General features: G+C 55.6%; 5 protein-coding genes across 5 annotated transcripts; 2 read left to right on the top strand and 3 right to left on the bottom strand.

The window, feature by feature from the left end:
• Nucleotides 1-1,135: 1,135 nt before the first annotated feature.
• GLRG_00631 (uncharacterized protein) lies at nucleotides 1,136-3,775 on the top strand (the record flags this gene model as incomplete). Its single annotated transcript, XM_008091316.1, has 3 exons — nucleotides 1,136-1,525; nucleotides 1,579-1,896; nucleotides 1,949-3,775. The coding sequence occupies 3 exons, from the start codon at nucleotides 1,136-1,138 to the stop codon at nucleotides 3,773-3,775; spliced, it is 2,535 nt and encodes an 844-aa protein (XP_008089507.1).
• Nucleotides 3,776-4,494: 719 nt separating this feature from the next.
• GLRG_00630 (CybS protein) lies at nucleotides 4,495-5,137 on the bottom strand (the record flags this gene model as incomplete). The annotated part of the gene is made up of 3 exons (XM_008091315.1): nucleotides 4,495-4,847; nucleotides 4,903-4,920; nucleotides 4,981-5,137. 3 exons carry the CDS (start codon nucleotides 5,135-5,137, stop codon nucleotides 4,495-4,497), a joined length of 528 nt encoding a protein of 175 aa, XP_008089506.1.
• Nucleotides 5,138-5,642: 505 nt separating this feature from the next.
• Nucleotides 5,643-7,674, top strand: GLRG_00629 (tRNA synthetase class I; the record flags this gene model as incomplete). The annotated part of the gene is made up of 3 exons (XM_008091314.1): nucleotides 5,643-5,884; nucleotides 5,949-6,389; nucleotides 6,447-7,674. 3 exons carry the CDS (start codon nucleotides 5,643-5,645, stop codon nucleotides 7,672-7,674), a joined length of 1,911 nt encoding a protein of 636 aa, XP_008089505.1.
• A 179-nt stretch (nucleotides 7,675-7,853) lies between these two features.
• Nucleotides 7,854-9,258, bottom strand: GLRG_00628 (nitrogen permease regulator 2; the record flags this gene model as incomplete). The annotated part of the gene is made up of 3 exons (XM_008091313.1): nucleotides 7,854-8,611; nucleotides 8,687-9,136; nucleotides 9,216-9,258. The coding sequence occupies 3 exons, from the start codon at nucleotides 9,256-9,258 to the stop codon at nucleotides 7,854-7,856; spliced, it is 1,251 nt and encodes a 416-aa protein (XP_008089504.1).
• Nucleotides 9,259-9,804: 546 nt separating this feature from the next.
• GLRG_00627 (ubiquitin family protein) lies at nucleotides 9,805-11,244 on the bottom strand (the record flags this gene model as incomplete). The annotated part of the gene is made up of 2 exons (XM_008091312.1): nucleotides 9,805-10,740; nucleotides 10,810-11,244. The coding sequence occupies 2 exons, from the start codon at nucleotides 11,242-11,244 to the stop codon at nucleotides 9,805-9,807; spliced, it is 1,371 nt and encodes a 456-aa protein (XP_008089503.1).
• Nucleotides 11,245-12,127: the final 883 nt, after the last annotated feature.

Below are 12,127 nucleotides of genomic sequence, written 5' to 3'. Positions count from 1 at the left end.
GACAGGGTCTCAACGAGGATAGGCCATAAGAGGGGATTAGGAGGGGAGCCCCGGAACTGGCCTCAAGGTGATCATCCGCAAAGGGATTCATCGGGAATTGCTCTTACCAACAAGACGGGAAACCCTTTCATGTGATCGTGGTGTTGCCAATGGGTGCCATGTGCCTCGAGTCCTGTCTCCCATTGGCATCATGTCTGGTTGGCCCGACCCGTGGCAGCTCGCACTCTGCAGTTACCGATATGCGACGCTGCGTGCTATGCATGGCAACAAACAATGGCCTGTCCTAGCTCAAACGGGCGAGCTACCACTGGTGGGATATTCCACCCTTTGTGCAGTTGACGCTACTTACAGAGAGACAACTTTAACATGGTGTATCCTCTGATACACAAGCTGAAGCTTCAACGTGGGGAAGCTTGGATAGATCAGAGCAAGATGAGACCCGCGATCCTCGCAAGCAAGGCTCAGTACTCAATGGACTCGGAAGATGGAAGGAAGCCGGTGTGCCTTGCGATTTCCCGTGCCTTTAGACTTACAGAGTATTGGTGCAAGGCACGCTGGTTCAAACCCTACCATCAACCAGCGCAGGCGGTTGACAACCAGATGGTTAGCCCATGTGCTCTGGCCATTGGCCGACACGAGTTGGCCCACTGGGATCTGGCATGGGCAACCTGTATTTACCTCACCCACGCTTCCACGCTAAATAGAGTAATAGTGGGGGTCATCTCTTCAGGGTCCTCGTTCGCCCGGGGGTCGTCGTCTCCTCAAACTCCGAGTCTCTCCTCAACCACTGCGGGCTACCACACGATGACAGCATGCCTACCATGCCCTATTGTCTACTCAATCATTCCACGTATTTGATACATTGTTGCTATGCGGGTCCCCACCATATGCGTCATGTATACGTTACAAGATGTTGGGTTGAGTGACCCCGGGAAGACAACGCAGTCGTTGTGGTTGGAACGTCTATAATTGCTCGAGTTGCGCCTGGGTTCCCTCTGGTCTCCCCCTTCCGTGTCCTCAAATCGGCCATTTGTGTTCACTTCGACCCGGAAAAAAGAAAGAAAAAAGTGAAAGAAAGATTCCACGGAACCGCTTCAACGCACATTCTCAACTCATAGAGCAATGAGAGAATACCATGGCTTCTCTTGGTGGTAACATTTTACCCCTCGGCCTTGACCTCAAAACTTCCTTTGCTGGACTGAGTGCATTGGCACTTAGCGGCCTGCTCTTTGCCAGTATTCTTTCTACAAAAGAAGCGGAAAGGAACGGCAACGAGGCCCCGAGCCTCCTGAAGTCTTGCTTGCTATTCTTTTATACCTGTTTCATCAAGCCGCACAGTGGCGACAAGAAGGGCAACCAGCAGGATGCCCTTGAGAGCTTCTACGAGAAGCAAGCCGGCGCTTATGATGCAACCAGGAAGGTTCTCTTGCAAGGTAGAGAGGACATGCTCGCGCTTGTCGCAGCACAACTGAAGGCCAATGACCGCCCCAGCAAGGGCGGCAAGGCCAAGCGGATCTGGGTTGATGTGAGTTGGCCTTCTGATCCTTATACCTTAGAACGGCAGTTAATATGGCGAAGGTTGGTGGAGGAACGGGTTGGAACATCGAGGCCATGTCCAGCTTCGTCAATGTTCCCGAGTTCTTCTCCAGTGTATACCTTGTTGACTTCTCCCCGTCTCTCTGCGAAGTTGCCCGACAGCGGTTTGAACGCCTTGGCTGGAATAACGTCAAGGTTGTATGCGAGGACGCGAGGAAGTTTAGCCTCGAGGATTATGAAAATGATCTTCCGACCAACCGCATTCCTCCGCGCTCGCCTGTCCTGAGCTACCTCTCCCAGAAGCGCGTCGAGCATGGCGGTGCCGATCTCGTCACCATGTCGTATAGCTTGTCCATGATCGTAAGTACTAGATGCCACTTCAACTAACTCTCGCTAACCAGAGCCCTACCAGCCTGACTACTACTCTGTCGTCGACTCGCTCACTTCACTCTTGTCTCCTGACGGCGTGATGGGTGTGGTTGACTTCTACGTCCAATCCAAGACCGACTTCTCGTTCCGCAACTTCACAGGTGGGCTTGTCGGACGCCATGTCAACTGGTTTCTGAGAACCTTTTGGCGCGCATGGTTCGACATAGACCGAGTGGGTCTCGAGGCCAGTCGTCGCGACTACCTTGAGTATAAGTTTGGTACGGTTCTCAACATCAACGCCCGCAACTACACTCTTGGTTGTATTCCATACTATGTGTGGGTCGGTTGTCACAAGAAGCCTTTCTCCTCTACAAGTCTGCCCCACGAGATCATTGAGAAGATCGATGCTCTTGCCACAGAGTCTCCTTACCTATTCCCTGCCAACCAGGGCGATGCCCTTACCCGTGCAGTCGAAAGATCGGCGCCCGAGATCCGTTCCAAGGCCTTCATGGCAGCGATCCAGAATCTGTCTGCGAACCTGCCACTGCCTTCGTTCTTCTACCAGAAACACCACTGGCGCATCTACTACGACGACCAGCTCCAGAAGCACACCCAGTTCAACGATGAGTACATCTATGCCTTCACGTGGGAAGACTCGCAGGTGGATGAGCGCCTCCTCAGGCTCGGCTCGGACGACGTAGTGCTGGCCATCACCAGCGCCGGTGACAACATCCTATCTTATGCCATGCAAAGCCCAGCCAGAATCCACGCGGTTGACCTGAACCCTACGCAGAACCACCTCCTCGAGCTCAAAGTTGCATCCTACACCGCCCTCCCCTACGAGGACTTCTGGAAGCTGTTCGGCAAGGGTAAACATTCTGAATTCCGTTCGCTGCTCCTCACAAAGCTCTCCCCCCATCTGTCCAGCCGTGCGTTCCAGTACTGGCTCCAGAACGTTCATGTCTTCGCCAACTCCAAGGGCTATGGGCTCTACGATACGGGCGGTTCACGTCACGCCATCCGCGTCTTCCGCTGGATCTCGCGCATCTTTGGTTGCCGCGCTGCCGTCAAGGAGTTCCTTTCCACAAAGACCCTCAATGAGCAGCGCGAGGTCTGGCTTAATAAGATTCGTCCCGCCCTGCTCTCGAAGCTCGTTTGCAACCTCATCGTCAGTCAGGAAAGCTTCCTCTGGGCCGCTCTCGGTGTTCCCAAGAACCAGCTCGCCATGATCGAGAACGATCACGCCGAGAGCGAGGCTGTCAAGGGGCCGAGACCGATGGATCGGAAGGTCCGCTCGCATGCTATCTGGCGTTACATGGTAGACACTCTCGACCCTGTCGCAGAGCAGACGCATATCGCCGTCAACAATCCATACTACCATGTTTGCATGACTGGCGACTTCACCAAGCGCTGCCATCCCGACTACCTCTCGGAGAAGGCCCACGCCAAGCTCTCCCGCCCCAACGCCTTTGATGGCCTGCGCATACACACAGATGAGATTGACGAGGTCATCAATCGTATCATGCCCGGTACACTGACCGTTGCTGTCGTCATGGATAGCATGGACTGGTTCGACCCAGGCGCCCCGGCCGCCGCTGCACAGATTACGAAGCTCAACCGCGCCCTCAAGAAGGGTGGCCGTGTGCTTCTCCGCTCGTCTGCGCTGAACCCGTGGTACATCAAGGTCTTCGAGGCCCATGGCTTCTCTCCCAAGAGAGTCGGCGCCCGTATCGACGGAGCCTGTATCGACAGAGTTAATATGTATAAGTCAGCATTCCTATGCATTAAAGTCGAGAACCTGCCACCGCCGACACCCGAGATGGACTGTATGGGCGGCTCTGAGATCACCAGCCTCTCCTTGTCGAGCTAAGACTGTTAGGAACGGCCTCGACAGTTGGCTGCAGCAATGGAAGCCTAAGCTGTTTGTCGCTTCCTCAAGTTTGATTGATATTATCTATTTCATATCATGGTACAAGCCTCGTAGTGTATTTGCCTCCTGATGTTCAAGGAACCCGGATTTTCTTAATAGATATCTACTTGGATGAAACTCAGCTGTACTTGTGGATTTTGCTCTGTTCTGAAACTGCTCACTGGATAAGGGTAAGAAAAGTGGCGGCAGATGATGGAGTACATCCTGAATGTCGCGCCCCCTCATTTCCAGAAACCATTATCTCGTTGGGCGGTCGAAAGCATCCGACTGAAAATGCCTCATGAGATTGAACAATACCTTTTTCAAGCCAATACCTCGCTGGATTTAAAAGTGTCTCCTGAGATCGGACCAACTATCTTCAGACCAGATAACGTCTAGGAAGACCACGATAACGTGCCAAGCCGAGTTCATTGACAAAGAATCCAATTTTGCCTAGTCTGGTGATTGTACACTAGCCATTCCAATTCTAAACCGTAGCGCCCCTGAATCACACATACAATACGCTGACACCAGCGTCTTTATTAACTCTGATACCCAGCACAGCACGCGTCCCGCTGCGCGCTTTCAACCGCTCGACATAAATGGTGGGCTACGGTTTTGGGCCATTTTACCGGGGTACTTTCCGAGCGGCAGCTCCCCCCTAACGACGAGGAAATCCCTTACGCCCTCCAGAGACGTGCGACGGCCTCAGTGACGCCAACGTCGCTGGTCTCGAACTCATACAGGCCGAGGCCAACGAGTGCGGTGGCCAGGTTCAGGCCCCACATGGTAGCCTTACGCGACTTGGGGTAGTGCTTGGTAGGGACGTAGTCGATGATGATGTTCTGGAAGCCGGTGTGAGAGTGGATGAGGATCATGGCGCAGAGGAGAGCGTCGGTCGTCGGGTTGAGGGAGCCGGCAGCAAATGGGGCGATGGTGATGGGGACCAAACCAGCAGCGAGAAGGCGGTCGAAGGTCCAGTGGTAAGAGCCGTGAGCGGGGCTTGGGGGAGGGACGGGGGCGGGCTTGTTAACTAGATATCACGGGTTAGGTTCCATTCGCACTTTGACTCGTGGTGTTTTTCGTACCTCCACCGTCAATGACCTCTGCAAACACCCAGTTAGCAATTCTGATTCAGAAATTACATGACGGCAACAGACACGTACGGGGTCCGACGGGCAGCAGTTGCCTCTTGGTTGTGGTGTGAAAGGCCGTAGCTCTTGTCGAGTTCTTGACGAAGGCGGAGCGGATCGGGGCTGCCTGGGTCATGCGAGCCGCCGTGGCGGTCTGCCGGAGAAGGGAGGGTCGCACAATCGAAGCCATGGTGATCGTTGGGGCTCACGAGGCAAATTCAATTGGGGGAATGTCAAGAGGGAGGGGTGGTTGAGAGTCGGTCTTTGGTGATTTAGACTGGAGAAATAGATCCCAAATGCCGGAATCTATGATGTCCACTTAGCCGAGGGTATACGACTAACCCGTAAGGTATTTGGATCGCAGACACGGCCGTCTGACATTCAAAGTGATGTGATTGGCTGGCTATGTTCCGACATCTCCACGTGATTCTTAGACCGAACAGGACCCGGCTGTCGGCACAACGTAGATGCGTCCTAAATCTTATCGTAATCGCGATAAGGGAAATTTTTGGAGTTCGAGAGGGTCCAGTTGTACGCGACAGCTTTGGCGTTGTGTCAGTCATTCAGTACAGAGTGCAGAGTTGATCTGAATATCTGAGTAGCCAGCTATTGAACCTTTGGTATTTCTCGTCATTCTTTTTCGATGTTTTAATACGGTCAAAGATTCTTCATAAAAGGCATACGGACAATCCGCCATGTCGTCGACATTGGCGTCCCGTCTGCCTGAGCTGCGGCGGAACATCTGCAGACGATGCGCCGAGATCCCAGTGATTCAATTGCAGCCGAACCGGCCGAGATGGATCTCGCAAAAAGTCGTGGAGAAGCGCCGGATGGGGGAGGAGGAGTGGGCGAAGCGTGCCGAGGCTATTGAGCAAGGAGAACTTCAAAATATCTGGGACATCTTCGAGGAACGAGGTTACGTCAAGGACGTCGCAGGGTAAGCCTTCGCAGCGCCGTCACCGCCGCTCCCTGACGGAGAGTTGCTGACCCAACCACTCCAGACGCACACCACAGATCAAAGAACTCCTGCGAACAAAACGAATAGGCGCGTATGTTGGAGTCGATCCCACGGCAGCGTCCCTCCACGTCGGCCATCTCCTACCTTTCATGCCCCTTTTCTGGATGCATCTCCACGGCTACACAGCCGTATCGTTGGTCGGCGGCGCAACGGGCAGGATAGGCGATCCGACGGACCGTCTAAAGACCCGTGAGGTCATGGCGAACAGCGAGGTGTCGATGAACATCACAAAGATCCATTACCAGCTGAAGAAGATTTGGAGTAACGTCGAGGCGCTCGGGCGCAAGTATGGCAAGGAGCCAGAGTGGGCGGGCAAGAAGCATCTCGTCAACAACAACATGTGGTGGCAGGGTCTACCGCTATATGATGTTATGAAGCGGTTGGGTCGATACATGCGGATAGGGCCCATGCTCAGCCGCGATACGTGAGTTTTGCTTGGACGCCCTAAATCTCTTGGCTACGTCGCTGACCATACAAATAGCGTTAAGAACAAGATGGAGAAGGGCGATGGCATGTCTCTCGCCGAGTTCATTTACCCATTGATGCAGGGGTGGGACTTCTGGCACCTGTACTCCAAGCTAGGCGTTCAGATGCAGATCGGAGGCTCTGACCAGTTCGGCAACATCGTAACGGGCATCGAGGCCGTCAAGACGATCCGATCCTCAGAGGAGAACCCCAACATGAGAATGCCTGATACTTGGAAGGATGACCCTATCGGCTTCACTGTGCCCCTTCTAACGGACAACGCTGGCACCAAGTTCGGCAAGAGTGCCGGTAACGCTGTCTGGCTCGATCCCTTCATGACCAGCGCCTTTGACCTGTACGGATACTTCGCCAGGCGGCCCGACAACGAGGTCGAGAAGCTTCTCAAACTATTCACTTTCCTTCCCACTACCAGCATCGAGAAGTTGATGATCGAGCACGCCCAGGACCCGCCCAAAAGAGTTGCCCAGCATACTCTCGCCTTCGAAGTTCTCTCCCTGGTCCACGGTGCCGACGTTGCCATCCGGGAGCAGCAGCAGCACCAGTTCATGTTCAGCAAGGGCGGAAACGCCGCGCAAATCGCGGGCGCTACCGGCGCATCCGAGGAAGGACAGGATTTCCTGGCCCCATACAAAGCCATCGAAGGCCATCCCACGACCCTTAACAACGCCCCAAAGATGGACATGCAGCTCCCCGAGAACCTCATTTACAACCAGGGCATTGCGCGCATCCTCTACGCCGCAGGCCTGGCGTCGTCCGTCAGCGAGGGCCACCGCATCGCCCGCGCCCAGGGCGCCTACGTCGCCGCGGCGCCAGGCAAGGATATGCGCGGCCTTGTCCCGGGAAACCTTGACTGGACGCCCGTCAAGCTCTGGTACCCCCAGGACGTGCCCAAGTTCCTTATCGACGGGCGCCTGCTCATCATCCGCAAGGGCAAGCACAACGTCCGCATCATCGAGGTCGTCAGCGACGAGGAGTGGCAGGAGAGCGGCAAGGCATACCCCGGCGAGCCCTACAAGGGAAAGACGCGCGTGCTGATGCAGCAGCTCAAGGAGATGGCCGCCGCTGAGGGCCGCAAGTTGTCGCGCCGCGAGCTCGAGCAGATGCTCAAGGAGAAGCTGGCCGCCGACGAGGAGGAGGTCACCGTCGCCAACAACCCGGATATCAAGTTTCCAAAGAAGAGCGAGAGGCAGCAGGCTTTTGGAGAGGGTCACAAGTTGCAGTAGGTGAAGCGGTGGAACGTTTATCGGCGAAGAGTTGACGTATCACACGATACCATGTACAAACGTCTGTACCACGATATGTATACTACCCCCCTAAAACAATGTAAAAAAGAGCACTTTCCTCATCATTGTCCTGCCTCCAACAACCCTGTCACTCGTGATTACCCCCCTCCCGGACTTCCTCAGCGATAAAACACCGTCAAGTCCCCGCTTGGCACCGGCAGGCTCTTAAGCTTCTCCATAATCTCACCGTCCGTAAGGTTCCTCTCCGTGATGATCTGGTCAAACGAGTGGCACCCGTCCGTGTACTGCTGCAGCGGATCGCCGCCGACCCTGGGCCTCGCCTGGCCCGTCACCAGTGCCGCCAGGTACTGCTTCGAGACGACGTACTTGTGGACGCGGTACAGGCACCCTTTGATGACGCCGAACTGCACGAGCCTCCTCACGTCGACGTAGCGCAACACGTCAAACCCGGCCTCCTGGTGCGCCCGCAGCCACTCCATGACGCTTTTGCCCACGCAGAAGCTCGTCATCAGCTTGATAAGCATGAAGTTGCTGACCCGCTGGCGAGCGTGGATGCACACGTAGGCCGCGCACTCGTCGACGATGCCATCGCGGTTGGCGACGAAGTCGTGGATGCCAGGACGGGGCGCGTAGCAGGAGCCAAAGAAGAACATGTCCAGCAGCAGGATGGTGTCGTAGTATAGCAGGTGGCGCAAGGCAAGGGTGGCGAGGTCGAGCGAGACGTCGGCGAGCCAGGCGATGCGACGCACGTCGTTGACGCCGTCAACGTGCGCGACGACCTTTTGCATCGTCAGGTCCCACGTCTGGTCGACGATCTCAGCGAACTTCATCTTGGCGACGGGGACGTGCCAGCCCCGGACCAGGGGCGGGCAGGCGTGGTGCGGGAAGAGCTTCATGTTGATCCTGTTCGCCTCGTCTGTCGTTTCTGTTCAGGGAAGATGACCCAAGGCAAAATAGGAAGAAAAAGGAGAGGACGGCAACATGGACTTACCGACGGGGATCATGCATTCGCCGTAGTTGTTCAGATCCTCCTTCACAATTTCCAGCAAGCTCTCAATCGGCCTCCTGTCCCCTCCGCTGTTCCCACCACCGTCCTCCTGGCTGAGATACTCGTTTTGCTTCTCCATCTCCTTAAAGGTGACGGCCAGCCGCCTCACGACGGGCTCGTACTGCGCTAGGTCCGCGTCGGCGTCCAGCACGAGCCCAAAGTTGAAGATGAACTCGTTGCGCTGGTACTTTTGGTGCGGGATCAGCACGGGGAAGCCCAGCACGGCGTACTTGCCCTCCGGGTCCTGCACCGTCATGTACCGGTTGAAGAAGGCCTTGCGCGGTACGATGTACTCCTGCATTACGTCCCAGTCGATCAGCGGCGGCTTCGTCGTCACCGCGCCGGGAGCGGCTGTGATGCAGCCTGGCGGCGACTGGGCCACGATGTGTGGGCCTGCGAGTGCCGGTTAGTGAGATAAGATGAGATGAGATGCCCTCGATGTGGGTGCAGCGAGAAGGTCTGCGTTACTTACCCTCTTTGGGGAAGAACCTAGCATAGAAGATGCCTTGGATCATGACGGCTACATCGTATTTGGGCAGGTAGTTGCGGTAAAAGTGTTGGCAGGAACCAAACGATCGGCAAGGGGATGTAGGAGTCAGTGGTAAGTTGAGGTGGTGAGTTTGGAGACGTTATGTGGTGCACGTTTTCCGGAGCGGTCTAATCGCCCCATCCAACCCATATCGCGCCGTACCTTAGGTAGCATGGAATCCCAACAAGCTGCGGCAACCACGTCAGGTTTCTATAAGGAACAGAACTTCGAGTAATATTCTCATAGTTCATCTCAATACAAAACATCGCGAGCAGGATAGCCTGTAAGTAGTAACAATGGAGGCGCGAGGCAGCTTGTTGATAAAATGCCCTAAAGCAGTTTGCACGAGCTGGTGTCATAAACGTCATGCTGGTCAATTTTCCTATCCCCTTGGGAACTGCCAGAACCAAGTTCAGGTCAACCAACTATGGTATGTGCTTCTTTCCGCGACCAGTCCATAATCCATTAATCGTGCGTCCTCACAAGATGAACCGTCTGTCTCCGCCTGCATCGTCATGTATTGAACCCGTACTCAGCCGCTAAGAAGATGCTCAATCGCGCCTTGCACGCTACCACCACTACGGCGCAGAGCAGCCACGTTCCTATCGAAGTCGAAAAAGCCCATATCGTTGAGCTGGCGCAATTGCTCAGCATAGCGTTCTTCGGGAGGGCGGTTATCCGGAGGAGCAGGAGAGCCTCCACCGGCAGCGCCGCCGCCGGCTGCACCGAGACCCCACATGTTCATCATTTGTTGCATCATCTCCGGGTTGATCTGGCCGAAAGGAGAAGCAAAGGGGTTGGCTGGGGCCTGGCCTTGACCCTGGCCCTGGGCCTGTCCCTGAGCCGCGTAAGGAGGGGGCGCGAACAGGGCAGCGAAGGGGTTGGCCGGAGGCGGGCTCGATGTAGCATTTGCGCCCTGCCCGCCCGTCGTCGCTCCCGTAGTTCCAGTGGCCCCCGCTCCTGCCGGAGCCTGCGTGTCACTGCCGGTCGCCGCGCCCGCACCAGGAGTGGCCCCGGGTTGCTGAGGCGCAAATGGGCTGCCCGGGCCAAACAGCGCACCAAGATCGCCCAATCCTTCCATGCCACCGAACCCCGGCATACCCGGAAGACCCCCAGGGAAACCAAACGGGGAAGCGTTATTAGCATTGGCGCCGGCGCCAGCGGCCGCAGCTTCAGCAGGCGTGGTGTCGGTTGCGCCAGGCGCTGGGAACGCAGCGTTGCCACCTCCTCCAGCCATATTACGCTGCATTCTCATAACGTTGCGGAGCATGTCCGGGTTGGTCATCATCTGGCGCATAAAAGGTGACTGGATGATCTCTCGGGCGTTGGGCACATTGCGCAAGTGGGGGTTGCTCTGGATCATGTAGTTGATGAAGTCGGGGTTATCGAGAGCCGCGTTCATGGTCTGGAGCATGGAGGGGTCGGAAAGCATCTGAGCAAGCTGGTCGTCGGACGGCGGGGCGCCCATCTGCAGCAGGTCATGTTAGCTTGTGCCATACAGTATACGGCAATCGCCGTGGTTTCGCGAGCAACTTACGCCTCCGTCTGCACCAAAGGTCTCGCGACTGGGCAGGTTGATGTGGCCGGCGTATCTGGCCCCGGTCAGGCCGGTAAGAATGTTATTTGCGGTGCCAGCAGCCATGTTGGAGGGCACAGAGGGGGCAGCGGGTGTCGAGGCAGCAGCGGAGGGTTGAGGCGCCGGGTTGCTGGCGGCGCTCTTGACCATATGGATGGTGTTGTTGGGCTTGATCTTGTAGGTGCCGAGGGTGTCGTCGTTCTTCATGACGCGGCCAGAGTAGATAAGACGCTGGCGCTCGACGGGAACGTTCTCAAAGTCTTCGCCAGCCAATTTAGTCTTGAGGTCCAACACGGTGGCAGACTCAGCCATGGTGATGGTGTGGTTGCTATCCTGTCCCGTCTTCACCTTAAAGGTGACCTGGGCATCACCAGCACCCTCTGTGTTGTCGGCCATGACCTCGTTTGGTACGTGTATGCAGTCGATGGAGGCGGTCCTTGGTTTGAAGTAATTGTGCTGGATGGCGTAGTGCGACGATGAATGCGGTAACGTCAAGGGCCTAAAAACGGCTTACGAATGCAGAGGAGAAAGAGGAAGAGGTAGAGATGTGGTTGGTGAGGAACGGAAGATATTGGGATTCTGGAACGGGTCGACGGAATGCGAGATCAACCCGGGGTGAGGACGAGGTCAATCAGGCAGATACCTAGGTATGTAAAGTATGTGGCTAGTCGGTAGCTGCGGTTGGAGTCGTAGGATTGGATGTCAGTCGGTCGGTGGTGCGTTTGTCAAGGTGGGCTCCAATGATGGAGGTGATTTGCCCGCCGTATCAGTCGCCTCTGCGAGTGAAAGCTAGGTACTCTCTGCCGCAGTGCGCTAACGCTGGTGGGGTTGGAGGTACAGTACTAGGATCGCTCTGCTCCTGGAAGGTTGCGCAACGGTACACAGACCAAACTCTACTATGTAGGTGCAATGCTGCTTAACCGATATGTTGTCCCTAGGAACCTGCAGTCTTAGGGTTGCTGTAAAATCATTCTATAAATGGTTATCATCCAAACATCCCACCCCCAGTATCAAGAGATCCAACACAGGCACGTATGCGCAATTCATAGTGGAATCTAGAGTCCCTCCCAAACAGGCAACGAGCACCCCTGTTCCAACATACAGGTAAGCCTTAGGTGTCATCTCTTCTACCACCATCCATGACCTTCGATTTCGCGTTCGGGTTTCTGATGCAACTTGGCGCCGTAAACCATACGCAAGCGACCTTGCAGAAGGAGAAAAAAAAACCGAGTTCGATTGAACTTTCGCGACTCAAGAACCACTAGGCATTCGACCAATA

The sequence above is a fragment of the Colletotrichum graminicola genome (assembly GCF_000149035.1).
Source record: "Colletotrichum graminicola M1.001 genomic scaffold supercont1.2, whole genome shotgun sequence".
NCBI classification, from domain to species: Eukaryota; Fungi; Ascomycota; class Sordariomycetes; order Glomerellales; family Glomerellaceae; genus Colletotrichum; species Colletotrichum graminicola.
Note: the sequence above shows the minus strand (reverse complement) of the source record. Positions and strands in the feature narration are given on the sequence as shown.